We start from the raw sequence: 16,989 nt of genomic DNA, 5'->3' as shown, positions 1-16,989 counted from the left end.
ATCAGGTCCAAGTCCTCTCTGTTTTGCCAACCTGTTTCGAATCATCACTTAGCAGTGTCAGTTTTCTTTCCTGTTCCTTTTTCAGTGATGTTTTTTTGCCCCCCTTTGTCCCTTCCTGTCGCCCATGACTGAGAGCTCTCACTTATGCTGCGAGCTCCTGCTAGCTTACAGCCCCTCACACCCCCATCCTAATATTACCTGTGCAACAAAAACGGTGAGCCGCTTTAGATCCAGATACCAGTTCAGAAGAGGTGATTTAAATAAAGAAATACTCAGAAATCCAATGTTGAGCATCATTTTCTTTATATTTGTCCTTTTCCATCAGAAAAAGGCTACAAGAACATGTTAGAAATCGGAGTGGGCCTTTAAAATACTTTTGCATTTGACAACTATGTTCTCTTTCATACACACATTTACAAAACAGTAATAAGTCTGTCATCGAAAAAGCAAGTAATATGAGATGTGGCAGTCCCCCCTAGCAGTAGGTAGGAAATGCCAATCACCCACAGTTTTATCGGGTCAAGTCTCATTTTAATGCAGTAACCCAACACTTCCGGGAGACGGCAGTAGTGCGTTGGTATGTATGGGTTGGTACAGTGAAATCCATAGAAGAAGAACTCTGTGGAGCGCTACTTCCGGTGAGCTAGCATATCCTGATGTTTCAGGCACTTTCTGAGAGATTTTAAGTAGATTCACGACTTTAATAAATGTGTTATGAAGTTAACACGTGTCTGTGAGGTAGATTATAAAACTTTCCGGTATTTAACTGAATAAAAACGGATCAAGCAGTCACTGCTGTACCTGCTGCAGTGTAGCAGGCAGCACACAAACAATGGCGGCTGCTAGTACTACAGTAGAGTACTATCTTAGCTAAATCCATCGAATACCTTTGTACGTTTTTATATTTTAATCCTACTAACGAAAAAGTACGATAATCGAAATGGTAAACTGGTAATGAAACGAGGAACAAAATAAAAAGAGACCTGGAAAAGAAAATGCTTTCTACGACTCATCGCGACAATTGTCTGATCGCGTGTTTTTTTTTTTTATTATTATTATTTTTCTTATCGCGTGGGTTCAGGAAAGAGTGTGGATGATAGCATGCAGGCGTCTGCAAGCTTTGACTCTAAAAGGGCCGGTTTTGAATCAAAATTATTGTGAATTTCGTAGTTGAACACCAAAAATAAAATACGTTTTAGACTAAAATTAAAAGTCTGTCTTGAAAAGAAAACCTTTTGTCAACATAAACCTGAGTTCCTGACATGTACAGTATATTTTTCCACAATTTAAATGCTCTGAGTAAACTTCTAAATTGAAATCACATGAACAGGAAAATAACAGAAATAGTTATCTTCTTCAAAAGTATAAACACTGTGGTTTTGATCACAGAAACGAATAAATCTGTTCCTCTCGTTTGGCCCTCAAGGCTCTGAAGGTCCAGTTGCCACAGGTTGTTGTTACAGGTTTACAACAGCTTATAGCCTAATTTAGCCAATCATTATCAAGAAATTTCTTGAAATGTTCTTGGAAAGTTCTGGGGGATGCATATTATTGATTTTATGACAAGAGTTTGCGGGCAAACGGAAATTTGAAGATCCTTCTGCAGCAACAGATTTACTAGAATAAAAAAATGTAGGAAAGTAATGGCATAGCCTGTGATTATGACTACTGTGCAGTCGTTCATATCCTCCTTTTCCTACTGAATATAAACATGACCAACAAAACTACAGAAACTAGACACTATTGTGCAGAAAAAACGATATTTGCCATATTTCTTTTCTAATAAATAACAGCCCTGACTGTAGTTTATATATTTTACCATCATTTTGCTCAGTTATCTGACATGCTTGAATTCAGGAGGAGTGGGAAATCACACAAGACCTTTTTTTTTAGTGTAGTGTCAACAGTTGTAAAAAAAAAACATGTTCATCTATCTATCTATCTATCTATCTATCTATCTATCTATCTATCTATCTATCTATCTATCTATCTATCTATCTATCTATCTATCTATCTATCCATCCATCCATCCATCCATCCATCCATCCATCCATCCATCCATCCATCCATCCATCCATCCATCCATCCATCCATCCATCCATCCATCCATCCATCCATCCATCCATCCATCCATCCATCCATCCATCCATCTATCATCTACATGCTATAGAAGTAAATGGTCTCAAACCGTAAAGTGTATTTTTTTAAACAGTAGAGTGGGTTTATTGGTCCTTTTGGTGTGAAAAGGTTGCAGGTTCTTAACAGTTCTTCCTGCTGCTGCTCTGCTTCATGGCTCATAGTTCCATCAGTGAATTTGATAAACTCTACAAAAAAGAAAAGGAAAGTAGACATGCAGAAATGACAAGAATATGGCAGATTTATTGCAGTGTGAAAACGATGATCCTAATGGGCCTCGTGTCTTTATGTGTTGTGGGATAAATTTCCGTCTCTAATAAAACGCTGAAACTACATCAGATCTCATTGCAAGTGAAGGATACTGACAGATTCAACCACTTTCATTTCAATAAATATTTTAATTTATGATTTCCTTGTATGTAGTACAACTTAAAGTCGGTAACTTGCGAATAATGACACATTTAGTTTTATAAAGAATCTGCATCTTTAGTCAAAAAAACCGGTTCATGTTTTTCTTATATGTCGACGATGTGATTGTTTTGTTCAGTGACTTTTTCTGTAGTTTCTTCACTTATAACTTGTTTGCCAGCGCTGGTCTTTGGGGAACACTGTCCTGCATGTCCTCCATGCTTCCCTGCTAAAGCACACCTGAATCAGGTCATCGTCAGGTTCTACAGAGGCCTGACGATGGCAGTCATCAAATGCAGGTGTGTATGAGTGGGTAAGGATAAAAAAAAACAAAAAAAACATGCAGAACAGTGTTTCACCAGATACCAGGGTTGGGAAACGCTGCATCACAGCCCCTAGGTTAGATCAGTTTAGCCTGATCCTGGTTCTCGATGAGAGACGTAGCGTCCTGCTCATTTCTGCAGACATCGCTGCCCCACCCACCCACCCCGATCAGCTGGATCAGGTCGTTCAGGGTTCAGGTCAGCTAAACTCTCCCGATCAGTCTCATCAGCAAATAGGGGAGAACTAACTGGCGGGAAAGTAGAGCTTGAAAACCAGCTGTAGGTCAGAACAAAAATGTTTTTGTCTGTCCAGCGTCTTCATTCTTCTGCTGGAAAAATGTTTGGTTCGTAGATGTTTTCGGACTTTGAAGTCAAAGAGGCTCTGAGGTTCCATCAAACTAGCTGACTAGCTGTCAGATGAAGTTGGCGGCTCTCGTTCAGTGTGCCACCTGCCTAGTTTACTAGAACTAGAACTGTAGTTAGTAGTGGTTAACCTGCCACTTCTCTTTTTGTTTTTAAGTCACTGAGGTGCAAAGACCACCAGGAAGAGCTTTGCCATCATCCGCTCACATGGAGTCACAAGGTAAGGTGCACCAACGCTTAACCATGAAGCCACTCATTCACTCCTTTTAATATTAGTGCTGCAGCATCATATTAACAGCATTGATGTTATAATATTTGATGGTTTTTATGAAATATGAAACCACAGACTATGGATTAGAAGGACAAATGGATCCATGAACGTCTTTGTTTTCCTCGTCTGAGCTGGAATCTGGATCTAAGCTGTTCGGCGGGGTGTGGCTGCCATTTTTGTTGCACCGCTAATGTTAGGTCGGGGATGTGAGGGGCTGTAAGCTAGTGGGGGAGAGTGTAGAGAGGAGGGGAAGGGCGGGGTGAACTGTTGCCGCTCTGCAGAAACGATGTCGTAGAACAGTGTTTGTCAACCGTGGGAAATTACTCAAAGCGTCTACCATCGCCAACACATCAGCTCTTCAGCTGTTTTTGGGAAGTCCCGCCCCTTCATCTGTCCCCGCCGATCATTCCTGGGGGCGTAATCATATGTCATCAGGCTGACCAATCATCACAAGTGGTTAACGGCCTCACTTCCTTGTTCCGACTCGGCTCACAAAGTCTCTCATTTCCAACAAAAATAGCAGCTAAAGCTCGTGTTTGGCGGTGTAGCTTCCCGCGGGATCCAAATGATTCAGCTCAGAGACGTGAGTCTGTCTGGCATCGGCATCGCACTACATCTCCCATAATGCATTGGGTTAAAGTGACAGCCAGACATCCCTGTGTTCAGCCTGAGTCATCTTTCTGACTGAAACACTTTTCCAATCATGTCTGTTTGAAGGACGAATTCAGTTTCAGACTTCAGTTAGGCGTTAAGCTTAAATAGAAGGAATGATCAAACAAAAGAAACAGGATTAAGGCTAAGGGGCCAACAGACACTTTAATAAATGGATAAAAAAAAAGAAATAGTTTTGCTAAAGTTACGTTTTTGAATGAGACTAAAGAAAAGTAATGAAACTTCATCATGTTCACTTTTGGTGATGCTATAGTTGAACATAAATATAAATATGATGTTAGTTTTTATGTGTGTGAAATTTATTAAGCATGTTGTGATCTTATAATTGTTCCAAAATTACATTTGCTGTTGCACAAACATTAAAAAACATTAAAAATAGATAAATGGCAATTGTTTATTTTTATTACTCAAAATTGAATATTAATAAACTGGAGGGAAAAATTTCAACTAATTTAGTTGAATATCATTATTAAAAACTTTCATAATTTTTATGGCAACTTCCAGCTTTTTCTGCCACGATTATTACAAAAATGCGTGTGAGATCATGGAGGGACTGTACATCCATACAGTCTATGTCTTTGACATTTTTGGAGGATTTCTGTCAAGGAAAAAGTGTACCTTGGCTTAAAAGAAGGTTGAAAATCACAGTCCTGGAAACTGAGTTTTAAATTTAGGCTAAAACAGTATAATCGTAGCTAAAAGATCAAAGGTGATTGAAGCGGGGCTTTAAAACAATGATTACTAGAGTTGGAGATGATTGGAAGATGTGAATGTAATGTGAGGAAAGCAGCTGGAGGTTGAGTCTGATTACCTTTAGTTTGTGTTTTTTGTTTGTTTCAGATTTTGTTTTGTGTTTTCCAAAGTGTAAAGACTTTTTATGACTTGTGCTGAGTTCACTAAAGACTGGAATGATGGTCTGCTTTATGTTTTTTAATGTTTTGGTCCCTCACAGACCCACTCAGTTCTTTTAGTTTGAGCCATTTTTAACACGCGTTCCCAGTAAGGCCGTCTCTGATACGTCGAGGTTTTTCTTTTTTGATATAATCAACCACCACATAGTCAGCTATGACCGCGTTTGGATTGCAAAGCATGATGGGAGCTTCAGGAGCTTTATTATGGCAGTACATCCAAACCTCAACCAAACCAGACGATAGATTTCAAAATACCGGTGGAACAGGAAGCAGTCGTCTTTTCATGGTGATGAAGCCGTTTTTAGCCTGGATTTGTTTTCTAGGACAAAGTTTCTGCAGAGCGGCATGAGTTGATTAGAAATTCACCTCTGAGTTGTGGGCGGGGCCGGCCTATCATGGGGGGGGGGGGGGGGGGATTTGCCAATAATTGACCTGCTGTTTTTGTTTTTACCCAACCTGGTTCGTGTTCTCAACCACAGAAGCTCCGCCCGTTAAATCTGCCTCTGCCCCCTCGGGGCCAGTGGTCTGTGAGGTCTGTGGGCTGTATTTCGAGACCCGGCGAGGACTCTCCAGCCACGCTCGCCTCCACCTGCGGCAGCTGGGCGTGACCGTGTCGGAGAGCAGCGGCGCTCCCATAGAGCTGCTCTACCAGCTCATCCAGGAGAGAGACGGCTCCCTGTCGGCCTTCAACGCAGACCCCTCTGGAGCCGGATCCACAGCTCCTAAGAAGAAACCCCAACAGGAACCCAAGACGTCGTCTGTGCAAGAAGAGAAGAGCTCGACCTCCAAGGCAGGAGGGAATCGCTCGACGGCCCCACAAAAGGCCGATCGCCAGGGACCGTCAGGCCGACTGACAGAGCCAGCGGAGCCTCTGAGGTCGGCCGAAGGCAGCAGCTCCTCTTTCTCAGATCATCAAAGTGTCACCAAGCCTCTGTGGGCGCCACTGGATACGGATGCTCCCATTACCTTAAGTACAGCTGACAATTTCCTTTCCTACAGTAGCAGAAATGTAATATTCCTACTATGAAATGTACGTCTGCTGATCTCCTGCTGATTTTTTTTTTTTTACTTTTTGCTTCTTTTCTTCCTTTCGTGCTGCAGCTTCAGACACGAGTCACGAGGCCCACGTTTGCCAGCTTTGTGGCTGCTGGTACGAGACACGGCGAGGTCTCTCCAGTCACGCCCGAGCCCACCTTCGCCAAATTGGGATCCCCGACAGTGCCATAAAGGGGGGGCCCATAGAGTTCCTTTACAAGATGATGGAGGAGGACCCAAAGCCCTTGAGCGCAGAGCTACAGGATGAAGGCGCATCCTCCCCCAAACGTCCCGCCGAACTGTCGTCTCCGCCCACATCTCCTGCCAGCAAGCGGCCCAAAGCGTCTGAGGACTGCACCTGCGTCCTGTGCGGGGAGCAGTTTGAGAACCGAAAGGGGCTGGGCAGCCACGCACGCTCTCACCTGCGTCACATCGGGGTGAGCGACCTGGTGGGGAAGAACTCCGCCATCGACACGGTGGAGGAGCTGGTCAGCAGCGGCATGATCGAAGTCATGCACCCCCCGAAAACCAGCAGCTCCCCTGCGACCACGTCTCCGGCGCCGCCCTCCCCCGGGCTCCCTGCTTCCTCTCCGCCTCCGAGCCAAGGCAGGACCGTCTTCCTCTCCTCGGCCCCCCCCCAGAGTCCAAAGATGAGCTCCCAGGTTCCTCTGCACCCCAGTAACAGAGCTCCAAAGGCCAAGAAAGGCTTCCGGCTGGCAGTGGACCCCCTCCTCCGGAAACCGAAGCCTGAGCCCGTCGAGGTCGAGGTCTCTGAATCCAAGACATCCAGTCCTGAGGACGGCTCCTCTGTGGCCAGTTTTCCTGCAGCTCCCACCTCTGCGGCGCCTCTTGACTCAGGTACGGATTTTTAATTTTTGGACATTGTCTCCTACAAAAATGTTGGGCTGCAGCAGGAAATGACATCATCAGCGTCAGCACGCACATTTCATTTAACTCCTTTTGTCAGGAAAAGGAACCCACTTAAAGTCAAAGTTTAATAAATAAGCAGAAAAAGCTAACAAAAACTTAGATTAGCTTTAATAATGGAGCACTTAAACTTTAAAGGGAGCTCTAACATATAGACTCATTTTAAGGGCGTGTCACGCAAAGAACACGAAAGCTAACGTAGAACAGGAACCGTGTTTAATGAGCTGTTTATATGCAATTCATTAATGATTCGCCCATCAATTACATGATTTAAATGAGACGTATGCGCTGTATATAAAAGTTATACATTGGTGGTTCAGGCGTGTAAAGTCTGTTAGACAGACGTGGAACGGTCGTGGAAAGACTCACATTTTATGCATCTTGCACAAAGTACACGCAATTTATATAATAATTGCGTATAAACTACGTAAAATACACATATACTGCGACGGACATCTGCGCACATTGACGGACTCTACCAGCACGTATGAATTACGTGCACCACACGCGTATCACGGCCCATCATATGTGGAGAATGCACAAACGTACGCCGTGGCTGTGTGTCACGGCCTTCAGGCAGACGTCTTGAGGCCACATTCTGGTTTACTGTCAGACAATATTTTTACACACGGACTTGTATACGAGGCTGAAGAGGGCGTCGGATTTCTTTCTTTTCTGTTTTTTTAACCTTCAGCTTCCTTTTAACTTTGTAGGATAAAGTTTATCTTCGTCCTCTTGTGAAATATCTGCAGCTGCTTCAAACTTTATTTGTAAACTAAAGTTCATGTAGGAACCATTAAAATGTGAAATGGATTTTCCCAAAACACATTTCTCTCTAAGTAACGTGCGACAGATGAATCCAAATAAATCCCTTGTCCATAAAAACTGCTATTTCACTAGATGTAGTAATAATAAAGGTGAATCCACCATTTGAACAACTTTATTAACAACACCTTTGTAACATTAGACAGCTGGTTGGTCAATTTTCTGCATTATGCCCCAGTCATGGAACTTGAACGTGACCCCCCCCCCCATCAGAACAGAGAAATGACTAAAATGTTAGGGAAGACAAACATTGATCCAGAATGCAGGTTATCCAGCCAGCGGGGGACAACATGCATTTCTTTGTTCAACATAAAGAAAAGGCTGTTTGTCTGGTGGCGGTTTTCAAAGAACACCATCTACGCTGACATCATGAATCACAAAGACTAATATGACGGAGCAAATGCGAGCAGACAAACTCTCAAAGCTAAAAAGTGGGCTGTGAGCTCAGCAGACGGTGATACTACACATTTGCTGACTTTTAATGTAAAGAACAGATATCAGATCGGGTCATTAATATATTTGGTTATGTGTGGCTTTCTGGGAAACGATAAATGTTTACATTTAGACATCCCTGCGATCGTCACACTTTTCTGTTTCAAACTGACCCTGACCCCGATCAGAGAATGGAAACGTCATGTGGCCCTCACTGGAAAACGTTTGGGGACCCCTGCTCTAAAGGATTCAACCAACTGTTTTCCTGTTTCTATTTCTTTATTCTAGTATCTTCCACCATTTTTTGCCGCTTAACTCCTTCTAGAATTTTTCAATTTTATCCATCCAAATTTTTTTCCAGCTGTGACTTTTGGTCTTTGAAATCTTTGAACTTTCCCAGATATTCCTGGATTTCTGCCTCCATTGAAATAAATGGGGAATCCTTGGTGCAGAAGCTCGCTGGTTCGATACCCGGCTCTGGCATTTTTCACAAACATATCTATTTTGTTATTGTGCTGTTTTCACTTTATTTATGGTCAACTTTGATCATTTCTTTATTTAATTTTTTCCAATCATGACCCTTTAAGTTTAATTTTCATTCAGTAATATAGCATCAATCCTCCATTTTCTTCTGGACATGCAGCTCCTTCTAGTTGTTATTATGGTCTGTGGTAACAACAGTGAGTAAAGACTCCTGGTTTTGTCTTTTATTTTGAAGCTGCAGGCTCCTCTTCTGTTTCCTTTCTAGCTCTTCTCCCCCAAAAGAAACTTTCCAAATCGTTTGTTTTGGGTTAACTTTGCTATCTTTAGGGGTTTCACTTCAGCGGTCTTTAGGAAAGCCACAAATGGATTTTTGACACATGACCGACAGACTTGGCGTGCGCCAAGAGGGCGTGGTTGCAGACATCAACGTCCAGAAATCAACCAGAACTCTATTTTAACTGGTGACCTGTGCGATTAATTTTTGTTGTTGTTGTTTTTTTCTTCAATTCTCAAAACCTTTGGGCTAAAATATAAATGAAAAAATTGTAAGCTTTTTTTCTCTACGACCCGCGACCAGCTGTCCAGGGGGTTGGAGATTTTTGATTTAAGGAATCCAAATGTCTACATTTCCTCTAGTCCATCCCTGACGACCTGCTGTGCTTCCTGTTGTGGGTTTTGTTCCACAGACCTGCAGTCTCCTCCAACCGTTCTCTGTGACTTCTGCGGTCAGCTGTTCGAAACGCGCAAAGCCCTGTCCTGCCACGTCCGCGCCCACCTGCGCCAGCTCGGCCTGACCTGGTCGATCAGAACCTCTCCCATCGACCTCCTCAAAGAGGTCATGCTGCACGGTGAAGACGGGAAGGCCAAACAGCCGTGGGCCCCGCAGGGCTCCAAAAGGCCCCGGAGGAGCCTCTCTGCCGAGGAAGGCGCTTCCACCTCCTGCACGTCACCTGTGGATTATTCCATGAAAGACAAGTCTCTGCCGGGGAAGACGGCGGTCCCTCGTGTGGGTAAGTCACCCGGCTTTAGGAGCACGAGTTCAGGAATCATTAGGGATTCCCAGCTCTCAGAGCCAATGAGACTCTTCCGTCTGGACCAACAGGAGCTAGCTTTAACAGCTCACAAACATCTTCTCTTTAAGCATCTCTTTAGGTTTGCTCTGGAAAGAAGAACAAAATCGTGTTTCTGCACATGTAACCAGCTGACCGGCAGGTTTCTTGAGGGGTTTCCTAGGCGTCACAGTTGTTTGTAATCCGGAGGAAGGATTAAGGAAACCGGGTTACCCTGAGGTCCATTTTTGTTTGTTTCTGCTGAAAAATCTGTTTCTTTTCCATTTGAACGAACCTTAAAACGATTGAATGGAGATGTTTACCGGGGAGATGAGAACCTTCACCGATTCAGGTTACTGGAGCTCACGTGAACTGGGATTTCCTAGAGGCCAGGTGGCATCAGAGGCACCGGTGAACGTGTCAACCAATGTTGTCGGATAAAATCCTGTAATCCTGACATTCCCCTCCCCAACCTGCTCCGAAATCTCTGAGATGACAAGGTTGAAGGTCCGGCCTCGAGCCCTTGATTTTTGAGATGGTCAGAGGAGATCTGCTGCTCGTTCTGGTTCCTCTCTGAGCTCTCGCCTGTGACCAAAATCACTCAGCGGTGAAATCCTAATAATTTTCGATGTTGTCCAGAGCCTCAGACTCTGGGATTTTCTGTTGGTTGTAGTTTTTGATGGTTTATTTAAACAATATTTTAGCCTAGCAGTCTCACAAGCGCTTCCTGCTTCCTGTCCCGTGACAGGAAGAACTGTGTGACAGGCGCTAGCCTAGTTCTGTAAAGCTTTGATGTTTATTGGGAAACGCCCCCTTTGGGATTCTGGGCCGAACTGCTCTATAAGTCGGGGGGGTTGGTAAAGCGTTTGTTCTTTGTGAATAAAACGGCGTTCTCCTGGCTCTGCCCCCACCAGACACCTGCTGCCAGCTCTGCGGGTTCGACTTTGAGAACCGTAAGGCGCTGGCGAGCCACGCTCGGGCGCACCTCCGGCAGCTGGGCATATTTGAGTGGAAGGTGGACGGAGCGACGTCGCCCATCGAGCTCCTCAGTGAAATCATCCAAAAAGATCCCGCCAGGGTGGCTGAGATTACCAAACGCTATCGCTTCGGAGACCTCTACATCAAGAAGGTGGGCTGCGCTCTCATGACCTTCTGCAAAGTATGACGGATGTGAAGTAAAGCCCACGCTGCTTTCACCTTTAGTCCCAGAGAACCCAGAGATCGACTTCCCCCTCCGCCTCGCCGGACTCTGGCGCTGTGGGCGGCGGCAGCAGGAGGACGTTCGCGCAGCAGGAGCTCAAGGCCAGCAGGAAGGACCACGGCAGCATGAGCGCTCACACGCCGAAGGGTGAGGGAAGACGCCAAATGGCGAAAGCGGACGTCTGTCGTTGTCTTCAACTGGGCTCTCCGCTCTTTAGGGGTCCATCCACTGAAACACGGAGTGTCGTCAGGGCAGGAAAACCGGAAACCGCAGCGGCCGCCTCGCTCCGGCAGCATCCCGGCGCTGCTGCCGAAGCCCCCCCTCACCCCGCTGGTCAAACTGGTGGGGAAGGTCTACTCCCTCAAGTGCAGGTGAGTGTGTCCGAGCACAAACAGGTGAGCAGCGTTAGGCTCAAGCTTAGAGTTTGTGCCTCAAAGTTCAGAAGAAAAAGAACAATTTTCAAAAGTTGTTCTCAGAAAATGTTTGAGTCAGCTGGTTGACAAACCAATAGAGGTGTAACGAGTCATTCTGAACGATCCGATTGGATCCAGATCCTCTGCCCTAAAGTGGATCCAGATCCTCTGACCTAAAGTGGATCCAGATCCTCTTGATCCGAACTTCCAGCAGTGAGACTCAGACAGAAATTCCTGCTACTGAACAGTTTTCCAGATTCTTGGATTTCTTCCAGATCATCAAGTTAATGAAATCTGTGTCCAAACCAACAAGTAAACTAGAATGAATGTCAAATCCATTCACATGTTAGTTTCCTAAAGTTCACCACTGTTGTTTTTCCACATCCAGAGAATCCAAAGGGAACATTCTTAGAACATTCTAGACACTGGATGGTCACATGACTTTAGTCAAAGTCTGTCCACACATTGGACTGGAATGATGGACGGATCCATTTCTGTGATTGGTCGGTTTTACCCTATAGTCAAATAAACCCACCGTACCCCAATCCAAATGGTATTTTCCGATTATTAGAATTGAAAATTCTCAACTTGAAACATAAGGCCAACATAAAATGATACATGAATAAACCTGAAGAGGAAAACTGGCTTTGACGCTGATGTGAGGAAGTTATATCGCCATGGGAAACCCTTTGATCAAAGCGAGCAGCCAGACCCGGAAGGTCCCACTACAACGGCCACCGTTCCACAGTTGGTGACTGTGGGGAGGGTCCCCCTGAAGTTTAAAAAGGTTTCAGTGCATAAAAGTAAAAGCAAAAATGAATAATCAAATAAATATTGTATTTGGTATTTATTGGTGAATTGAACTGAGTGGCTGTTTTTGATGCTCCAAACGTATTTTCGTTGTTTCACTGACAATGACAAATAAATCTCCTGAATCTTGAAATACAATTTTAGACGACCCGCTCCAATAAAAATGGTGTTTTCTGGCGTTTTTCACATGTTCCGAGGCACTAATGAAGAAAATGAAGCTCAAAAATAGCATTTCCGGGGTTTTCTAACTCCAGTTTTGCTGCCATTTTGTGTTGCAACGCTAATGTTAGCTTCGGGTTATGAGGGGCTGTAAGCTAGCATGAGATGACATAAACAGATGGATGATGGGAAGGGAGGGTGGGGTTGCTCTGTTTCAACTGTCCCGCCCATAACTCTGAGGTGAATTTCTGATGAGCTCCTGCCGCTCTGCAGACACTATATCGTAGAAAACAACACAGGTTATTAGGCTTTGGATAAAAAACAACATAACCAGAATTAAAAAACCACTGGGAACGCTTGGAAAATAGATCAAAAGATGATCGGAGTGGGACTTTAAAGGGCAGGTTAAAAAAAAACAATTGACCACGAATTAAAGAGTCTAAATTTAATTAACAAATTATCGTATTTCTACATTTCAACTAAAAGCCAGATTATGAAGGTAAGTAAAGAGCCTTCTTTTAAAAACATGAACAGTCTCTGCTGCCCCATTGGTCTCTGGGAGGCTCACCCACAGACCATAATAACTGAAGAAAGCCTCACCGTTTGTTTGACTCATGCGCAGATACATAAATTACAAAATACATCTGATAAAGGTGGAAACAAACCAGTAAGTATCAGCGTTTTGGGAAAAAGCTGGTGTTAATATAATATAATAATAATAATGGAGTAAATATTGATTGAAGGATCTGGAATTGATGGGATGTCTGCTGTCCGTCCTCACCAGCTCACTGGTTGGGCTGGAAATCTCTGCCAGATCCTGGAATCATCAGGTGATCACAAGATCACCGATTCACTCTGCAGCTCCACTCAGTCCTGAACCTGTCGAGTCACAGGGTTGCTGGAGCCTATCTCAGCTGCAGGACCACTCTCTCACATTCATACGGTGGCCCTGAGGGACAAATTACATCAGCAAAACCCCTTAAGAGATCACGACTACTAAAAAAGGCTAACATATAATAAAAATCAACATTACACTTAGAACGAATGTTTCTGAAAACAAAACAAAAAGATGAAACCCGATGAGGTGGATACTGTGGGACGTGGCTGACTGGAAGAAGGCGTTTTAGATTTTTCGAATGTCTGAATGACAAATAAAATTTAGATTAGTACGAAGCAGATCCGGTATCGCTTAAAGCCAAATAACTTTCAGTTTCAATGATGGAGAAGCAGCATCATCCAATCAGTCTCATCGACCTTTTTCGCTTCCTTAGTGTGTTTCAACATTTCTGGAAATCAATTTTTGTTTTCTGAAACATTTCATTTGAACTCATTTTTTTTGTAATCATGTTTTGATTTCTAGAATTAAAAGTCTTTATTTGTTTTTTGTCAATTGTTGTTGTGATCTTTAATGTCTTTTTTTGCGTCGCGGTTTATTGATGTGATTTGCACTTCAAGGCCACCGTACATTCACGCCTAAAACAATTTAGAGTCGCCAGATAAGCTATGAAGCCTTTTTTCTTTGTCCGTGGGGGGGAACCCGCATGCACATGGAGAACATGCAAACTCCACACAGAGTACATACAAATGTCACAACATCCCCTCATGGTCCCTGTTTCTATTTTCCCATTTGACACAAAAATGCATGAATTTTTATAAACTGGTATTGCAAGGAGGGGGGGGGGGGTCAAACTCTAGAACTCGCTTTAGGTGGAATAAGATAAACATTTACTGAACACACCAAAGCTGTAACTTTTCAAACAAAAAGATGAATAAAAACAGGAACATTAATCCAGAATAAATCAAGTTAAATAACGTATAAAAATATATTCTCAATAAAAATATATTCTGTCAAAATTCTACAAATATGAACGTGCTGCAGAACAAAACAAACAAAGCCTGGAAATATTTATAATTAGAAATAAAAAATCAAATCATTCCGTTTTGCTGTTTTGTCATTTTGTTAGAGCTGGACTCCTGCATCATTTTTAGCAATAAGTTCATTTTTTGGTGTGTGAGGTCCTGTGTGTGTCTTTGTGAAACGGATCAGAGGGATTGGATATTTTTGCATTTCCTCCTGTCTTTATGTCAAATACTGACACCAACTAGACGATATGCAGGCATAAAAAAAATACGTTTTATATGGAAAATAAAGATGTCATAAAAATGTCAGCAATAGTTAATAAAGAACGACATTATTAGCATGAGCTGAGTGATCCAAGGCACGGTCCAGATGTTCGCAACTTTTAGTTGCGAATTGGCGCAACTGAAGGAAAAATCAAAACACAAAGAAAAGCTGTTTCACTTAAATAATACAATTTAGAATCAGAAAAAATAAGATCAAGACAAAGGAATTAGACATTCACAAATCACAGATGTAGAGGGGGGATATTACTCTATTATCTCTTCCATTATCTGTGAAATAACAGATAATTGAAAACCGAGAGTGACACAATTTTTTTCCTTTTCTTTTTCTTCCAAGCACGGGGATGGCACCCCCCTTTAAATTTGCGCCCCGGGCAATCGCCCGTATGGCCTGTGCCTAAAACTGCTACTTCTGTTTCTGCTCCATCAGCACATAAACACTCTCTGGAGGAAACAGAAGACTGTTAGGAAAACACACGGATGTTCGGTTATTCTCGCATCAGCTCCACCTTTGCCTTCCTCCAGCCCAAAGGGCCTGCAGGCTCCGACGAATGGGGTCTGGCGATGCCACACACTCCGTCTGACGCAGCCCGGTGTTCCTGTCTGCTCACCGCCTTCCTCTGTTCTGTTTCAGGTTCTGTGACGAGGTGTTCCACGGACCTCTGTCCGTTCAGGAGCAGTGGATCAGCCATCTGCAGAAGCATATCCTGTTGCTGGGCTACAAAAGCACAGAAGCGGCTCCGCCCACACCCGTGACCCGCCCTACACTCGTTGATCCCGTCGCTGTCTAGTCCACCTCTTTGCTGTCTGATGAAAAGAAGGAAGCTTTTGAAGAAGAGATGTTCCCCGTTTGTCCACAGGAGGGCAGACATGAGCTGGAGGAGTGTCACCCACTCAGGTGAAATCCCACCTAGACTGCTGTTTTTACTGAAACCACCAGGTTTTTAAATAGTTTTCTGTGTTGGTTTGGTTTGGATGAACTTTTTAAAAGCCAATCTTTGATCAAACCACAAAAACATTCTCTGAAAATGAACTTTGTATGCAAACTTTTTACTGGAGTTCCCATAAATTTCCTCTGTTCATCAAATAATCTAAATATTTGTGATGTTTGTACTCTTGTTTACTGTTTTAAGGCCTAAAATGTCTTTTTTTTTTAAATAATTCAGCTCAACTTTAACTATGTAAATGTTTTTTGTTCTTCTAGAGTGGCCAGACTGTAGAAGTTTCTTGTTCTTCTGCCATGAAACACATCTGTTACTGTTTCAACAGAAATAAATGGAACATTTTGTGAATGACTGCTGACATCTTTCCATATGGATGTGTATTCAACGGATCTGTTTGTAATTAACCCCAGAAACTCTCGTCTGCGTCTTTGTGTCTTTTTTCCGGCTGGTTTCCTCTTTGTCGGACTTAGTTTCCCTTTAAGACGAATCCAAAGTCCTTATTTTCTGATCGAAAACAAGAACCATCCTGAAATATTTGATTATTTTTCAGTAATACTGATCTCATGTGGCTCCAGTGGTGTTTGTATTTATCCAGGCCTATAATTGTTCTGTAACACACCATGTTTTTAATTAATGAAAACGTCTTCAAATGTAGACTTTTGTAAAACAGAATCATGTTTTGATTCTTTTCAATGACATTCAGACAGGTTTAAATTCCTTGTCATGTTGAAATGTCCAAGTGTGTCCCATGTGAAGCTGGAGAGTCACACTTATGATAATTTGCTGAATTCATCTCGCCATCAATTCTGATCAAGTTTCCTGTGCTCTCACAGCGCACACATCCCCAAACCATCAGCCATCCGCCTCCGTGTTTCACAGTAGGAATGGTGTTCTTTTCATCCCGTCCTCTCCAAATGTTTATGATTGTGGCCAAAAGGTTCAGTCTTGGTCTCATCACTCCAAATGACTTTGGTCCAGATGTTTGGGGGCGTGTCTCTGGACTGTTTGGCGTTTCGTAAGAGAGTCATTTTGTGGCATCTGCGTGAAAAAGGTCTTTCTTCTGGCGACTCGACCATGCAGCCCTTTTTTTTCCAGGTTCCTCCTTGTTCTATATCTGGAAAAACATCCACTCCACAGTGTTTCAGAGTCCTGGTTCACAGCTGACGTTCTTTGTGGGTTTTTCTTTGCATCCTGGACGATTTTTCTGGCAGAAATGTTTGTGACTGTGGTTTGGTTTCAACAGAACGCCTCACTTTCTACTTCTTGATCAAAGTCTGAATCCTCCTTGGTGTCTTCTTCTATCCCTTTCCTGTGTCAAGTTACCTTTACCCGTAGATCTTTTAACAGCTTTTTGCTGAAAATAAATGGTTTCAACCAGCCACTAACTGAGTGGGGGGGGGGGGGGTCGTGTTATTATTTATATTCTGTGAAAACTAACCTAGAGATCATCATTTCTCCCAGAGTCTGTAAACTGATGATCAGAAC

General features: G+C 43.3%; 1 protein-coding gene across 2 annotated transcripts; it reads left to right on the top strand.

The window, feature by feature from the left end:
• Nucleotides 1-544: 544 nt before the first annotated feature.
• On the top strand, nt 545-15,852 carry LOC101173041 (protein Wiz). Of its 2 annotated transcripts, none has more exons than XM_020706232.2 (9): nt 545-638; nt 3,388-3,450; nt 5,564-6,055; nt 6,186-6,977; nt 9,473-9,796; nt 10,750-10,964; nt 11,039-11,183; nt 11,254-11,407; nt 15,195-15,852. In XM_020706232.2, the coding sequence occupies exons 1-9, from the start codon at nt 584-586 to the stop codon at nt 15,349-15,351; spliced, it is 2,397 nt and encodes a 798-aa protein (XP_020561891.1). In that variant the 5' UTR covers nt 545-583; the 3' UTR covers nt 15,352-15,852. The 2 variants fall into 2 exon arrangements, with proteins under 2 accessions (XP_020561891.1, XP_023821020.1); XM_023965252.2 differs by lacking the exon at nt 545-638 and adding an exon at nt 2,829-3,065.
• Nucleotides 15,853-16,989: the final 1,137 nt, after the last annotated feature.

Source organism: Oryzias latipes, chromosome 1 (assembly GCF_053564925.1).
Source record: "Oryzias latipes strain Hd-rR chromosome 1, Olatipes_Hd-rR_3.1".
Classification (NCBI taxonomy): domain Eukaryota; kingdom Metazoa; phylum Chordata; class Actinopteri; order Beloniformes; family Adrianichthyidae; genus Oryzias; species Oryzias latipes.
This window is presented reverse-complemented; position numbering and strand designations above follow the sequence as displayed.

Coding starts and splice junctions, on each gene's coding strand:
- LOC101173041 (XM_023965252.2), top strand. CDS start 2,885: ATGCAGAACAGTGTTTCACCAGATACCAGGGTTGGGAAACGCTGCATC. Junction 6,056..6,185: donor GGATGCTCCCATTACCTTAA/GTACAGCTGACA, acceptor TTCGTGCTGCAG/CTTCAGACACGAGTCACGAG. Junction 10,965..11,038: donor GAGACCTCTACATCAAGAAG/GTGGGCTGCGCT, acceptor TTTCACCTTTAG/TCCCAGAGAACCCAGAGATC.